At 39.5% G+C, this 17102-nt stretch overlaps 1 protein-coding gene across 1 annotated transcript; it reads right to left on the bottom strand.

Annotated features, from left to right (window-relative positions):
• Positions 1 to 138: 138 nt before the first annotated feature.
• LOC108609591 (ER membrane protein complex subunit 7 homolog) lies at positions 139 to 1140 on the bottom strand. The gene has a single exon (XM_089463846.1). The coding sequence runs from the start codon at positions 942 to 944 to the stop codon at positions 246 to 248; it is 699 nt and encodes a 232-aa protein (XP_089319972.1). The 5' UTR covers positions 945 to 1140; the 3' UTR covers positions 139 to 245.
• Positions 1141 to 17102: the final 15962 nt, after the last annotated feature.

The following is a 17102-nucleotide window of genomic DNA, read 5'->3' as shown; positions in this document are numbered from 1 at the left end:
TTTATCATAAATCATTGATTCCATTTAAAAGAAACATAAGAAGCAATATACTATATTTCAATTCGCACTGCTTAACATTGAATTCCATATCCTTTATCCTTTTCAAATGAGGAAATTAACAGAAGCAAAGAAGAAGAATTTGTTCACGCTGGACTATTATTCACACAGCAAGAATTAATATAAGCTAACAAGCGAGAATCTTAGGTAAGGAACTCCATTTACAGTTGACAGCGATGCACTTAGCCCTAGTTGCGTTTTCGGCTGGAGCCCCCTCCGGTGGGCTTCTTCTCCTTCTCCACGGGTCGGTTGCCGGTTAGGAACGAGGTGATCATATCACTGAGATCGGGCACACCTGTGGGTATCTTGGGGAACTGAATGTTCTCGATCTCACGCTTGGTTTCCGGGTCGTTGATGAGTCGCGGCAGCAGCAGCATCAGGATGAGCGGCACCACCATCAGCAGCACCATTGGATTCAGCATGTAGTCCAATATGTTCCACTGCTCCCGGGTGCGGAAGTAACGGCGCGGCATGCCCGGCTTCAGCATCAGCGGATAGGGCAGCTTCACGACCTGCGACGGCCTCAGGTGGCTGAGCTTGCGTGCCCGAAACTTCCCATTGTGGGCAATATCGATGCGGATCGGCTGAAAGAATATGTCCGCATGATGGGCGTACAACACATAGCTGCCAGAGGGCACGCCGCTAATCCGGAAGCTGCCATCGGCCTGCACGAAGCCCAGATACTCGCCGCCGTTGAGCGCGAGGCTTACGTCGGCCGGCCAGCGCTCAGGGACGCGCACTGCTGGATCAAGCGGCAGGATGCTGCCCTCGATTGTGTAGAGAGCAGGGCCAGCAGCAGGAGCAGGAGCACGAGCAGCAGTGACTCGATTGCTGGCGAGTGTAGAGACCATCAGAATAATTACAAATTTGTTCAACATTTTCGACATGTTTTCTAAAACGAATTGTGTGAGTCAGAAGGGATGATCTGCCTACAACTAAACTTGGGATTTGTAAAAATATAAAAGGAAAAACTCGAAATTTTTAAATTTTTGACAGAAAGTTATATGGATGTTCTTGTCAAGCTCGAAATTTTTAAATTTTTGACAGAAAGTTATATGGATGTTCTTGTCAAGTTGGAGAAATGGCAACTAACAAAGGCCGATTAGATTTGAATCTTTGGCACTTTCACGACTCGGCGACTTTAATTGATTTATTTCAATGAACTTTGATATGTGGCACACTCTCAGCTGAACTCTGGCAAAATTGGTTAGCCATAAAAAAACTCTTGATATTTTTACGACTGAGTGACTGATGGACTCGCTCCGTGACTTACTGATAGGGCACAGCCTGAAATGAATCATAAATGAATGATAGAGTAAAAACACTTCGATTAGGGGGTCAAAGTTTGCATTAGCTTGGCTACATTTTAATATAAAAATTCGGTGAGTTTTTTATGGGGGGAAAAAAAAAAATAAAAAAATCTGACATGGCCAGAAAGACTTTGCTCTACCCTAGTCTATATATTCCATAAATTATATAAAAAAAAAAACAAAAATTTGTTTAACTTGTATTTATCTTTAAATATATATCAATGTTAAAAGTTTCATATAATAAATTTGGACTTCATTTGCATTCCTTTTCGCTTTCCACTTTAAAATTTGATTGTATGGCAGCTCCATCATGTTGCAACTCATTAATATGTATGCTCTGCTTGAGTCATTTGAATGACTGCCACGCCCACGCTCAATTAGAGCAGTCTCCTGCTAGCAGGCCGTCGCCTGTCCGACTCGATCGTGACCAATGTGACTTTTGTTTGCTGATCATCAGCACATGTGAGGCTGAGGCCGCAGCAGAGGCCGATCCTCTCCTCCACGGCGAGTGGCTGCCAGAGTAGCTGCCACAAGTTTGCACTCGACTGCAATGTTCTCTGCTGCATGCGACGCGCTGTCGCTTCTGTGCCGAGCAGCCACAAATCCAAACCGAAATTGCCTCAACGCGCGCTCTACACGATTATGCGATAATTTCGATTTGCCAGGTTGCAACATGTGCAATCAATTGCTGTATGGCCAGAATTCTGGGCATTATGATTTTCTGACTAAGAATGGCTGCTTATATTTTTACAATTTATTAATGTATATATACTGAAAGTTATCAAAAACATATTATATACAGAATTTTATGATTATTTTTAGAATGAAAGAAATCGTTCATTTAGTTAGTCTATTCAATTACAATGTATTAGCCGTAGTATAAGCTATCATATTAAATGTTTTTTTACGTGTTAGGGTTATTTATCTGGTGCCTGACGATTTGATTTCCCTCTCACTCAAAGAATAAGATCATCTTAAAGAGATTTGTTTTATTTATTTTTATTTATTTTTTTTTTTTTCATATAAATCTTAACATATGTAGAATTTTAATTATATTGATTAAATTTTAATTAATATTAATATTGATATATTTTTATTATTTTTTATTTATGTTTAAATTTTCCCTAAATTAACTTACACAAAATAATTAAATATGCATGAATTTCAATTAATAATAATATTATTATTTAATAAATTAAGTGCACACAAAATAATTATAAAATAAGTAAATCATATTTAAATTAAATTAAATCATCTTTCTCTATATATTATGAATGACCCACACATACCGTATATTTACTTTTCGGCTATGCAAGGATCTAACTTCTTTTTATACTGAACTTAAGCATATAGAACTGCCGAATTCGATGTATTTCCTCTCTGTAGAGTATTCAGTAGCCGACTCTCCCACAGGGAAATAAAAACGCGCTCTTCTTCCTTAGTTTCGGTTGGGCTGCAAGTAGCGCTGAGATTTCAACAAGTGCTCTTCGGCATTGCTCGACTCTTCAATAATGCTGCGCTGATTATTTCGGCTGCCGATGCGCCGAGAACGTAATCATCGTCGCGAGCATCATAATGGGCAACAGCGGGAGCATCATTACGATGATCGTCATCGCTGTGTCGTCATTATGGCAATTTCGTGGCCATCGTTTGATTTAGCGCCAGTTACGTTGGGCTGCAGTGGTTCGCGCTGTGGTTTGCGCTGTGGTTCGCTCTGTACTTTTTGTTGTTGTTGCTGCTGCTGCTGCTGCTCCTAGTTGTTTGTATTTAAATTTTTTGTTGTAGCTGGAGCTGCGCCTCACGGGCTGCTGCCATTAAACTGAGTCGTTGGCTGCGCACAATTGACAGCCGAAGCGCATGAAAATTTAAATTATGGCTCCTTCAAGCGCCTCAGCCATTTGCTGTATGTGCTACCCACTTTGCTGAATGGAACCCAGCTACGAATGAGTCTTGGCATTTGCACTCCATTCAGCCAACAGATTAAGTTGCTGCGATCTCAACAGAAGTCATCGCATCTTGATGGCTCGATGTTTCTTCTTTTGGCAATCTGTTTTGCCATTTATACCAAAAAGCAACACAAGGTTGGCCAATGAAATATTTAGCGCTAAGGCAATTGAAAGTTTAGAGATATATCGGTATATGATACTGCATTGTGCTCAAGTCAACTTAAAGACATCTGAGCTGCTCACTCAATAAGAGCGAGTCTGAGTCTGAAATGCAAATCTCATGCAAATTAATAGGGTATACCTGATATCTGATATCTGGTATTTGGCTTGTGGCATTTCCTGAGATTCGATCGAGGGATTCCTTCTTCTATGAAATGAGCTTTCAAGGGAATACCGAAATGTGTTAAGATATGCGCAGAAGCCGTCAGCACGATGCAATGCAAAATGGGGCTCAGCTTTGGCTGAGCAGTCGTTTGGGGCCAATAATTTCAAGAATTGACACAAACTTAATAAATCACTCAGAGGACCCGGGCAATGTTGCGAGGGACAAGGACAAGAGCCTTGGCGAACGAGTCATGCCATACTTGTTGGCTGTCAGGATCGGTAACGTTTTCGGTAAGTTACTCGGTGCCAGGGATTGGGGAACCCGAACACAATCTGGCCAGGCCACAGACGCTGGCTAAATGACCCATTGTTTTTTTCGGCATTTGCCTGGCTGAACAATCGAATGGCATTGAGGCCTGCCAAACAGAAAAAAATATATATATGGAAAAAAATACAAAGGACCTGGGCCAAGATCAGCGCCTACAACTCAGCAGACAATCGATCGTAGCCGCTGCAGATCTGTCGCTTCGACAAATATCGCGCATGAATATTTAAAAGTTTTTCACAAAAAAAAAAAAAAAAACTAAGTAAAAACAAAAGGTTTGAGCTTTGAGTTGAATATTTATGGCTGTCAGTTTGAATCTTTCATTGGAATTGTCATGCAAATCATCTCAGGAATAAATTATGATCAGGCCAAGAGCCACGCAAGAACAAAAACATTCATTAAATATTTGATCTGATATGTCTAATATATGAGCGAATCCAATATGAAGTCAAGAGAACAGCCAGTTGAGTGATAAGAGTGAGCAAAAGTATAAATCCCTGTGCTTATCGTTGTTAAATAGTTAAATCGTATTGCTTACAGTTCGTGGCACTCATACGGTATGATAGCGATAAGGATTAGTTGAGTCACGTGTAACGGGCCTCTTAGTCAATGCTGCCAATCATAATTCGGATTTACGATCGTTCGGCTGATATTATAAGACCTCTATTGTTTCGCTTGTAAATCCATCAGCGCAGCCTATCAATACATTTTGATTGATTTAAAGTGCTTTAATCAAGTCGCTGATCATATTTCTTGCTGGTTTATTTTCATGTGCAACAGATTAGATTAAAATTGTTTATGAAATCGCAATGCAGTAGAACTATATTTATTGCCACCTGCTTTTAGCCTCCCGCCCAGCTTGACTGATAACTGACAGAGTGTAATATATTAGAAGTGCTGTTGGAACAGGTTAGTTCTTTCACTTATTATACTTGTTCATTTCATTTCATATCATTTATTTGTGATTACATATACCTCTTATGTTTAAGCTTCGATAGTTAGATACAAATTTATACAAATTATTTTAATTATCAGATAAAATTTTTGATCTTAGCTTTTTATTTAGGCTTCTTACACAACAATAACATATTTTTAAATATTAAAATAATATTTGTTTTGAAAAATTTTTAATTGATTTTTGTTCAGTAAATATTAACGCTTAAAAATTAATCAGCAAAAAATGCAAGTAAAATGTACGTTGTTTTTTTTTATTGAATATTTAATATTAATTGCATATTTTTGTAATTCATTAATTATTAATAATTAAATTTTTGTTTAAATTTTTTTATGTTATAGTAAACAATTTTTCTTTACTTTTTGCATATTAAAAAATATTACAAGAAAAAAAAAATCAATTCCATATATTTGCGATTATTAAAAATTTCTTTAATATTAATTTTAAGACAAATAAAAAAAAAAAAAAATTAAATACATAGTTACGTACATAATAAGATTAATTCTTATATATAATTTAGTAAATATGAATAAACAAATGAATCTGTACACATTTTTAATTCGTGCTATGAGTCTAATAATTGAATTACGTAAATTATTCTTATATAAACCTCAAGTAACTAAATGTGAAATGCTAGAAGAATATATTTTCAGTCGAAAAACTCTCAAGCTTTGGTTCTCATGCCGGTTGCATGGTGGCCCGCTGATGCTGTCTGCACCTAATGCGCTTTAACCGAATTCTCCGTGTCGCAACATATTCTAATAAGCGCAAAATATCTTCTAATTAGAAGAAATTGTTGAACATGCCACGCGGATAGCTCAGCAATTTAGCAGCTCTGCTGTAGTTGTAGTTGTATTTGTTTTTATGTGTGGAGTGCAGCGAATGAATCAGCCCCGGACTCCAGATATGGCTGCCGCGTTGACGATCGCGACGACGGGAACATTGAGTACGACGAAGACGACGACGAGGACGACGACGATGATGATGAGGAGGAGGCACCAGCCACAAGATGGAGTGGAGTGGATGGGATGGGATGGAATGGGATGGTATGGGAGGCTGGGATGTGTGCGAGTGCGCGCGCATTTAAAACAAGTTCAAGATGCAAACAATGGATCATTATCCAGATACAGAAAGAGCAGAAGAAGAGCGAAACAGATACAATCGAGCGCAATCGCCAGCAGTCGCCAGGCAGCCAAATAGCCAGCCAGCCAGAGCATTCCCATAGGTTACACGAGATGCCTGTCTCAGGGAGTCCAGCGAGCAGGGCAACTGGGCAACTGTTCAGCTGGGCCGAGTTGAAGCCGGCTGAAGGGGGCATCGGATCGTAGCTTCGATGGCTCTTGTTGTTTATTGATTACACGCTTTTTGGGGAATGCGATGCATTGCCAATGCAATGGTGGGCAGGGACAGCAGCTGAGGCAAAGGCTCAGCCAGAGACGGCGACTGCGACTGCGACTGCGACTGGGGCTGGGGCTGGGGCATCGGGTACCCAGTTGCCATAATGGTGCGGATGCCAACGGCTTCAACATGCGCCTGTCATGCGATCGCCGCCAGAACATAACATCCATTACAGCGGATCGCAGCGCGAGAGACGACGACGATGGAGACGATGGCGAATGCGACGCTTACGATTGCCGATGCGATTGGGGACCGGCTTGGCTGCTGGAGCAGCGCGCAATATGAAATTCAATGCCACATTTGCAGCATGAACTAGAAAATAAGCGAACAAACTAACAAATCAAGCGATGGCGACGAAGGGAATGCCCTTACTACAGATTTTACACTTGCGAACAAGTATAGCTTCATAAATATATATAGAGATAATATCAAGAGAAATGTTTTTTATATAATTAAATGACATTATTTATTACATTATAGTAAATTATATTATAAAAGATTATATAAATTATAATAATATAATTTATATAATTTTTTATAATATAATTTTATAATTTATATAAACAAAGATTCTACATTGAGTTAAGTAAACTCTAATATTAAAGCGGTACTAGAACTAGAGATCTTAGAGATTGGAACATACATTTTTGTCTATAATGCCCTCTGATACAAAGACTTCTTCTCAGATAAAAAATCTGAAAATTTTACAACACTTAAATTACACATAGGCTACTCGTACCTACTACCTTCTCTAGTGACCGAATAGAAATGAGATATAGAATGTGCATCCAATAAATCCATATATTAAATGTTAAATAATATTATCTGGCTAAACTCTTTTGGAACCTGAAGAGCTAAAAGACATAATTGCTCATTTTTATAATAATATGAAACCACTCATTATATATTGGCAATAGCATATCCTATATCAGAAGCAATCGACTGTCAAACTGAATTTTATTTTTACAGAACAACAAGTCAGTTTCTGTAGTGGAAATACCCTAAGCTAGTCCAGCCTACCTATAGGGTATAGCTGCTGGTAATGTTGCATAAAGTTCTATGCTGCCTCCTGTGCATTTAAATACAAAATATCAAAATTAGCATTTGTAACAATGGCGAATTGGCCAGAAAATAATGGAACTGACCTGGCATAACCAGCAGACGATCTTGGCCATGGCATCGCATCGGCTACGGCCCAGGCTCGTAAATCAGACATGAAGAGTCAGCCCAAAGATCGCCAATGGGGCTGGGCGGGGCAGGGCAGGTGGGTGGTGCTGTGGTGCTGTGGTGCAGCGGTGCAGCGGGTGTTTTGGCTGCCACGACGATTGCACCAAATTCTATGCAAGCAATAGTCAATGTGTGATGCCGTCTGTGACGACAACGGCGACAACATTTACAACGGGAGCAGGCTACAGGTCGTACAACAACCAGGACAACAACAGCAACAACAACAAGTTGAAGAGGGGGGAAGAGGAAGAGAGCAACAAGCGCTTTGCGATTGGCACAAAAAGCGTTACTCAAAGGCCAATCGGCCGTGACTACAACGACAGCAACAACATCGTCAGCAACAACAACAACAACATCTATAACAACAACAACAACAACAACAACAACGCAGAACAACTATACGTATATCGCATTGCAATTTTTACGCTACTTCCACGCCATATTTGTATCTCAACTTTAGCGACCTGTCTCAACCTTGTTGTGATTGGCAAAAGTCAAGATCCCCATGTGTTATGGCCAGGTTTTCCTCTTACAATTTGGTTTCTCTATTTTTTTGTGGGTCTATGTCTGGTCTCTTTAGAGCGTTAGACTAAAGCAAGCAATCTGATATATTGACTTTAACTAAATAACTCTTTTTCTTTATTTATTTTATTGACTAGATTTTATGTTATCTGATTTGAAAGTTTCTTCTATAAATATAGGAAAATGTATTTGATATAGATTGAAAGAGATAAATTATTTACATTTTTAAGAATAAACATATATATGTAGTTGCAAGTGAAGTAATATAGATTAATTTGTTATAGTTATATTATGGATTATGGATTGATTATATTAGCTTACTGAAAACGTTCTCTCATGGATACTTTGCCATAGATTAGCCAAGTTAAAGACATAGGTCTATAAATAGTGAAAGTAAAATTCGATTTCGTATATCTATAAATTCGCAATTAAAGCAAAAAATTGACTATTAAGCTGTGAGAAAATACATCGGAGATCGTAAAAAAAATTAAATTAAAATAAATAAAATTTTTAGAAATCACTATATGAATAGAATTTAGAAGTGACAGACCGAGACTAAGGTTATTTATATATAGCTATGAAGAAACTTTGTATCAATGTATAATAGTTCGTTGATAAGAAAACTGCTTCATATTCTATCAAATATGTGATATATCTTAAAAATGAAAATGCTTGTAACAATATAAGCAGCAAACCGTTATGACAAGTGCACAGAATTGCAAGCGAATATTTTACAGTTAGTCAGTTATTGAATTGAGTCCTAAATGGAGCTGTGGTTCCGCTTGAGAGAAGCGAAAAGAGTCTCAGCTCTTTTTGTTCGCAAAACATTCGTGATGATGGCAATGGAAATGTGAAATGTGAATGTCTTTTCCTCGAGCGATATTCAGTGGAGCGTTGCAGCTTCCATGTTGTTAGGATCTTTGCTTGTTTTTGTATCTCTGAGCCACCTAGGACTAGGCATGAGACAATCGAACAACATCGCCGATTGCGGTATCGAGCTACAAGTATCTTGCGGCAACTAACAACGACATTGCAGAGCTTATCTAAATGGGATTGATAAGCGTAGGAATTTGCTGGAAATTAGCGAATTTTGTTTTCCGCTTTTCTCGGACAATGTTTTTTTTTTTTTTTTTTTTTTTTTTTTTTTTTTTTTTTTGTGGACAACTCGTGGCAATTGCCGTTGATTTGATAGAGCAACGAGTGAAGCGGAGAGCGAAAAATTAAGTAGCGCTAAGAAATTAACCCGCAGGTCCTTCGCCGCGAACGATAAAAACGATCTCATAAACAAAGCCAATTTGGAAGCGGGCAACGGCAGTGTCCATGCGCCTGCCCGGGGGCAATGAGCAGAGCTGCTGCTGCGGTCGTCCACACGGCACACACAGAAGCAGCTACTTTAAATGAACAATTTTATTTTTATCCCGCAAACAAATCTCGCAAACGAATGTTTTACAATTGGCCATCGAGGCCGTCCAGAGTGGAGAGTGGATAGTGGATAGTGGATAGTGGAGAGTCGAGAGTCGAGAGAGTCGCAGCCGGTGCAGGTTCAGGTCCGGCCTCGACTGCGGCCGTAGCGTATTTAAGCAACATTATTGCCAAATCGTGACCATAGTTCCATGAAACTGATATGGACCAGCCACGGCAGCCGCTGTGCCGCCCGCGCGCGCCCCCAAGCCGCCCACCAGCTGCACTGCAAGTCCCCCCAAATGCCACGCCCCCGTTGCGAAGCCAACGGCGCCCTCGACGGCTGCGGCGGCGGTGTCGGTGGCGGTGGCGCTCATATTTGCAACGAAATGAAATGTGCCCCGTTGTTTGCCGTACAAATTAAATTAAGTGCAAAATGTTGCCGACGTCGCCGCCGGCGCATCAAGCGCGCATCATAACGGTGCTCGTTGCACCATCTGACACATGCAACGCCACACCACAGCACAGCGCGGCACAGTGGAGCAGCTGCCCCAACCGCCTCCTGCTCCTCATGCAGCATAGTCGCCTTGGCAGCTCCATCTTCCAAGCAGCAGCCATTCCATTCGTTGCAGTGGCAGTGGCAGTTGCAGTTGCAGTTGCAGTTGCAGTCGGGCAGTCGCATATGCTTAACTTGAAATCGATCGATCGTAAATTGCGGACTTACGACCATTGCAACTGCATTTATAGATTTTTGTTTGCTTCCTTTTGGCCAGGCTAAGCCAGCGCGCTTTGGCTTCTGTTGCATTTGCAATTTTTCCATTTTCCTTTTGCGTTTTCCCTCTTCGAGTCTTTTGTTTGCCTAAGCGCAACTGGCGCTTCAAGCCGCAGCCGCAGTCGCAGCAGCAGCAGCAAAAAACTCGCTGAAAATCTTTACACAAACATTATCAAAGGTCTTGTGGCACGAATTTGTAAGCAGTGCAATATAATTGCATATAAAAGGGAAATAATGCGAAAGCTGAATGTTTCTATATCCGCTTAGAGTTAGACTGAATGGGCTGTAACTCTCATATGCTTCAATTTATATAGATTGAAAAGAGCTAAGAAATTGTTTATATAAATATGAAACGCATTTCTTCTAATATTAATTCTTATATTAATTAATAACATGGAAAATGTATATAGTAAAGGCAAAATAAACTTACTCTTCCTCAACTAAAAATTTCAAATATTTATTATGAAAATTTTATAAATAACCTACACACACATCTTTATATAATGCATCAAATCTATCACTTCATTGAAATATGATCAATAAAAAAAATAAATTTAGTTGCTTAATTTATTAGCTCACATATTAAGTACTAGGTTGGTCATAAAAAATAAACCAAAGCAGCAGCCGCCCGCATTTCCGCAAGAGCATACGGCCTCATGCTACACGGCTCGAACTGCGAAGCAAAAATCATTCAAGTGGTTTATAGGTAAGGACAGGCTGAAGGACAAATTGAAAAGAAAGCCACACGCTTCCTTTTCCTGCAGGCCATGCCGAAATCCAAGTCGATGCCAAATCCCAATCGAAACGCAATCCAATCCAAAATCCATGTGTGCGGTGGATTGTTACGCCTGGCAGCGGGAGGCAACAGACTACAGAACGGAACGGAACCGAGCTGAGCTGAACTGAAAAGAAATACCCGAATTTTTCGTCTATTTCGATGGCAATAATTCAAAAAATGAAGACGGCTCGATAGTCATAAATCTGTCAAAAATCCATTTCTTCCATTTACCAAACAGCTTGGCATGGCGTTTCCTTTCTTACACTCACTCACTCTCTCTCTCCCTCTCTCTCGCTCACTCTCTCTGTGTGTGTGTGTGTGTGTGCTTGCTAAGCGTATCTTTCAGATACATAAACTGGCACTTCAAACAAGACGCTGAAGAAGAAGAAGCAGCAGCAGCAGCAGCAGTGGAAAAATGAAATACTGTGGCAGGAGTCGGGCAGAGCAGGCGTCGCCATTCGCCGACGTCTTTAGACACATTTCAGTGGCTTTTGGGTTTTTCAGTCTCTCAGTTTTTCGGCATTTTTGGGCAATGTTTGTGGCACTGCTCGAGATGCACTCGATGCCATCGCATGGCAAACGGCAAACGGCAAACGGCAAATGCCGAAGCTGGCGACAACAGCAGCCTCATTGTTTGGCAGTTTTGTTGTCTGCTTTTCAATTCCCATTGAATGCAGCCAGCGTAACTGAAACGAAAGTGAAGCAAAAGTATCTGTAAGATACTTCAACTGTGCTCGCTCGCTGGCCCCTTGAACAGTTTCCCCCTTTCATATTTGAGTGCGTGCCTGTGTCTCTCTCTGTGTGTGTGTGTGTGTGTGCACACCCACTGTAACCCGCACAAAGTCCAAAACGTATATACATATATATGTGTATTTATATAAAAGAAGGAATACATATGATGGAAAGCAGCCATCGCACCATATTTCAGTCAATTAGAACTGTCATAATTCATTCTTCGGAGTTATTTAGTTGCCTCTCAGTTGCTGTTCCCCTCTCCCTCTCTCTCAGTCTCTCTTGTACTCCTGCCTCCATATAGAGGCCAGCGTATCGCTCGCTTTTTTTTCATATCTGATAATTTATGGTTTCGCTTATGATGAGTTCCAGAAAATTAAACAATTTTCTTCTTTCGTTTCATATTTTTCCAGTTTCAAACAAAAATATTTGTAAATAGCTAAATGTGTGCGTGTGCGTATATGTGTGTGGGTGTATTTCGAATGCATCGTAAAATTTGGTATTATTTAATTTGTTGCCTCAAAATATGGCCTCAAATATTTGTTACACATTTACAACATGCATTCAACAAATCTCTTCGATATTAAGCTCAAATTATGCTATAAACCATATCAGAAGAGGTCGTAATCTAAATATGAAGAATACATATGGATATAAAGATAAATTGTTTACTTTAAATATATGTATTTCAAGGTCAAGTTAAAATGTTTTTAATTTAAATACAGATACACAGTCAAATTAGTCTCATAAACTCATCGGAAGCAAAAACTAAAATATTAGGATTTTCCAATTAATATATTATTAAATTTTTATATATATTATATTATTCTTCTACGTTTTCATAGTTTCTTTGAGGCTAAATACAATTGCTTATTGAATTTAATTTCAGAAAATTATTACATATTATTATTTGATCAATTTAAAAAAAAAAAATTAATTTATGAAAAAAAAAAATTGTTTTCTTATTATTTTCATTACGCATTTTTTTTTTTTTTTTTTTTTTAATATTTAAAAATAACTTTTCTAATGTTAGTTTTCATAAACTTTTTTTCACAGCAATGACTCATATTTCTTAATTAAAATTTAGGCATATGTTTATTTTTCGCTTTAATTTTGAATCCCTGCTCAGCAATAATTTTTCATTAATGTTGTTTTATATTTATGTATTAATTCACTCAATTCTTAAGAGGCAACAATTTTCAAATTGTGATTTACGTAGATCAACTGTAAATAGTAATTCTGATATATAGTTTACGCTAAGATATATACATCAATCGACTATTCCAAAAGTCTTTTAATTCCAACCTTAAAACAAGGTCTATTTGTAACTTCTAGTCGAGCCTGTTTACATAGACTCTCTACAAACTGAGATTGAGCACTTTAATATTCTAGAAATAATATCCATGTGTAACCAGATGCGTCCACTCTTTGTGCTAATTGTGTTTTCGCATTTACAGTTAGCGCAAATGCGCGATTATCAGAGTGCGAAAGTGCAACTAATTGTGTTCAGTCATAAACCACGCCCACAGCTCGGCTAATTTCCAAACACACACAATCTTCACTTAAGTACACTTAACATAAATTAACTGGGAAATCATAAAATTTCTTTAAAAATATATATATGTAGGTATATAATTTCGAATTGCATTACAGCAGGCAAGCAGGCGAGTTGGGTGGGCGGGGACGGGTGCAGCTCGAGCGCAGCTTGGGGCCAGCAGGACATGCACAAGTGGTAATTGCCATTAACGCGAAATAATTTTTGAAATGGCAATAAGAACGACAATTTCCAACACGCATGCACGTCCAGGACACAAATTGCAGGACAATCATCAGGCGCGGGAGTCGACGGCGGCGTCAGCAGCGACGTCAGCGGCGACTGCAAGCACCAGGCTTCACCATTAGCGAAATGGACGCCGGACGCATAAAATGCACTGGGGAAAAAGGACTGAAAGGACTCTCGCCTGCAGTGGGTGGTGGGCGCCACTGAAATCCACTCAAATGAATTTGTATACGTATGGTTGTGTGTGTGTGTGCGTGTGTGTTGTATTTGTTTTTAGGAATAATTTTCGCACATCGAGGCAATCAAAATTGTTGACCAAATCGCGGCAATGCGGTGCCTGAGTGGGTGGTGCAGCGGGGCAATGGATTTTTATGTGGTAATCAACATTGGATTGTGTCGGATGTTTTGAGTGGTGATATGTGTGGTTGCAGTGTCGATATGGCGGTTACTCCAATGGCTCCAATGGGCCCAGGCACCCACTCGCACTCGCACTCCCACTCGCTCCCCTCCCGCCCGTTGCCAGCATTATCCAGGCTTTGGCCAATTTTAGCAAAAATTTAACGAAATGTTTTCGCAACGCCTCTTAATTGGCGGCATCAAATTTCCCAGAGAGACGCAGTGGGAGAGGAACTGAATGGCAGAGAGAGGGAGCAAGAGCGAGTGGGCTATCGGCCATATGGTTTTTGAGCTTATGACAAAGTTGTAATACGCTCTGGAATTGGCTTAATAGGGTTATTATAGTGCTGACATATTAAATAAATGCGTAAATAACTTCGCTCGCGTTTCAGCTGAGCTGTGCGACACTAATTTGCGAGTATTTATTGATGATTGAGAATGGATTTATATACCTTTTAACACTATTGTTGTAGAGGCTAACTAAGTGAAGAGAAATTTAATAGTCAAGCCATGACTCTATTCTACATCTAATTTAGTTCTTGAATGCAAATGGATATAGACACAAATGTTTACTATTACTGCATGACAAGGAAGGAATTTAAGGAATTTAAAACCTACAAGTCAATTATTTATAGCTTATAATAAAATGAGAAGTATTAGTTTATATCACTTTAAACTGAAGTTAACAAAAATATTTGGATTTATTATAAATGATATACAATATTTGATGTCCAAAAAATAGAAATATACTGAAATTAAAATGGATCTCATCTATACACTTTTCTAAGCTTAAGGAAAACGAATAAACTAATGCCAGCCATAGATTTGCCTCTATATCAGGATTTTTAGAAGAATATCATTTTCAAAATACATGTGTAAGAAATAGTTTATTCTTTTTAAATGTATGTAACTTTTTATAAATATCTTTCATATGTATAAAAAATGATATGATTAGTTTTATTTTACGCAAGCTTTATGTCATTCAAAAATGATTTTAAATACATATTTCCCACAAGTTGTGATGGTTGTTCATAGCGTCAAGAAGTTTTATCTCTATGTCGTCACAGACTCAAACGCTAAAAGGGAAAAGAAAGAAAGCAATGGAAGTGCTCATACAGATGCACATACCCAAGCATATGTATGTGCATATGTGTATCTTGTATATGTTTGCTTGAGTGAGGAAGGGAGGTTTATGATAGAATGAATGAAACATTTGGATTTTGGAGATTGGCTGAAACTGAAATGAAGTTTGAAGCTGGAAGTCAGACGCTTGAAAGCTCAGAGCCAGCGGCGGCGGCTGTTGGGATGCAATTGCAAAAAAAAAGGGGCGGGGTGGCATTTGGCAGACATTTGGTGAAGCAGTAGCAGCAGCAGCGGCAACAGCAACAATGGCAACAGCGATGAGAAAAATATCGAAATAGCAAACGATAACAACGAGCGACAGCAACAACAATTGAAAAGAAGGCAGCGACCAGCAAAAGCTCAAGTGGCAGCAGAGAAAGAAGAAGAAGAAGCAGCAGCAGCAACCAGCGAATCAACAGCAGCAGCAGCATCAGCAGGAACAATGAGAGACGACGATGACGTTGAGCAGGAGGAGTAGCATCAACAGCAACAGAAACAGCAGCAGAAGCAGCAGAAGACGAAAAAGTCAACGAAACGAGACAACGACAACAACTTCATGTGTATGGATTTTTTTTACCCAACTGCGTCTTCTTCTTTGTTCGTGCTCGTTGATGCTGCTGCTGTTGTTGCTGTGCACATTTTTTGATGGACAGAACAATGAGAAAAGGGGTGGAATCGGCAAACAACTCACAGCACTAATACCAACGCATACCATTTACTCCACGCCAGTGTTTGTGTGTGTGAGAACGTTCATATGAATGTAGGCGTGTGTGTGTGTGAGAGAGTCTGTGTGTCGATATGAATTTCGATTTGCATTTTACGAGCTTTGAGCAATACGGCAAGAGCAAAACAGAATCGACGAAAATGTCGACCGAGGGCAACATAAAAATTGATGGATTCTTCCTCAATGCGTCCACCACAATAATAACAACAACAAGGAGATGAAGAAGAAGGAGAAGAACAACTAGAGAAATAACAAGAACAGCAAAACGAGCATTGGGCCAGTCCGCCACTGAGGTAGAAGAGTGCAGCCCTTTTTTGCAATTCACTGAAGCAGTGTAGGCCATAATACTAGAAGCACTTCAGTTTAAGGTATGGAAGAACTATGATAATTGATAAATGCCTAAAGTTATTCGATATGCTAAACTAATTTATATTAATTGAAAATAATTATCATATGAAAAAAATCTTACAAATACTAAAATAATATGTTATATTATATTTATATTTATATATGAAAAGAAATACATTTGTATTGTCTTCTCTGTCGAGCGTTTCACGTAGGTGTACCTATTTAATTGACTCTAATTGTTTTGTGAGAAAGCTCCCTGGTTGCTGTTGCTTCTTCTTTTGCGTTTTTCAGCTTACTTTGTGCTTGTGCATTGGTGTACGTCGTTATTTGCCTGTGCGAATGTGTGTGCGTGTGTTTGTCAATGTGTAAGTGTATGACTCTGTATGTGTGCTGTGAGTTTTGTTCAAGCGCATTGAGCTGTCAACTTCATGTCTCAGCAACATTTCGTTTTCGTTGCTGTTGCTCTTGCTCTTGTTGTTGTTTTTGTTTTTGTTGTTCCCGCTGCTGCTGCTGCTGCTGCTGCTTTGCTTTGTTGGTGATGGAATCTGGCTATGCGATGCGGCAGACAGAGGAAGCCAACAGAGCGAATGCTGATGCTCGCGCTGGTAGTCAACTACCAATCAGGTCGGTTGCCGTTGCTGCTGCCCCTTGCCAAAGGATTTCACGTGCACTTCATACACACACACACAGAGAGATACTGACACATACAATCATGCACACAAAATGGCAGACGTCTTGCTCAAGTGCCCGTTCTGCAACCTGTATCTGTATATGCATTCGTAGCTCTATCGCCCTCTCTGTCTCTCACTCCCCATTACTCTCACACACACACAAACAAATTGAGCTGCTTAATTGAGTCACTTGAATATGCAATTTTTCAAATGCTGCACTTGGCCCGAGCAGCTATGCAGCTAATGAAAAATCGACCGCATCACAACATCGTTAAGAGCTGCAGCAATGGTGGCAGGGGTTGCAGGGGTTGCAG

The sequence above is a fragment of the Drosophila arizonae genome, chromosome 3, assembly GCF_054131065.1.
Source record: "Drosophila arizonae isolate 15081-1271.41 chromosome 3, UAZ_ARI_1.0, whole genome shotgun sequence".
NCBI classification, from domain to species: domain Eukaryota; kingdom Metazoa; phylum Arthropoda; class Insecta; order Diptera; family Drosophilidae; genus Drosophila; species Drosophila arizonae.
This window is presented reverse-complemented; position numbering and strand designations above follow the sequence as displayed.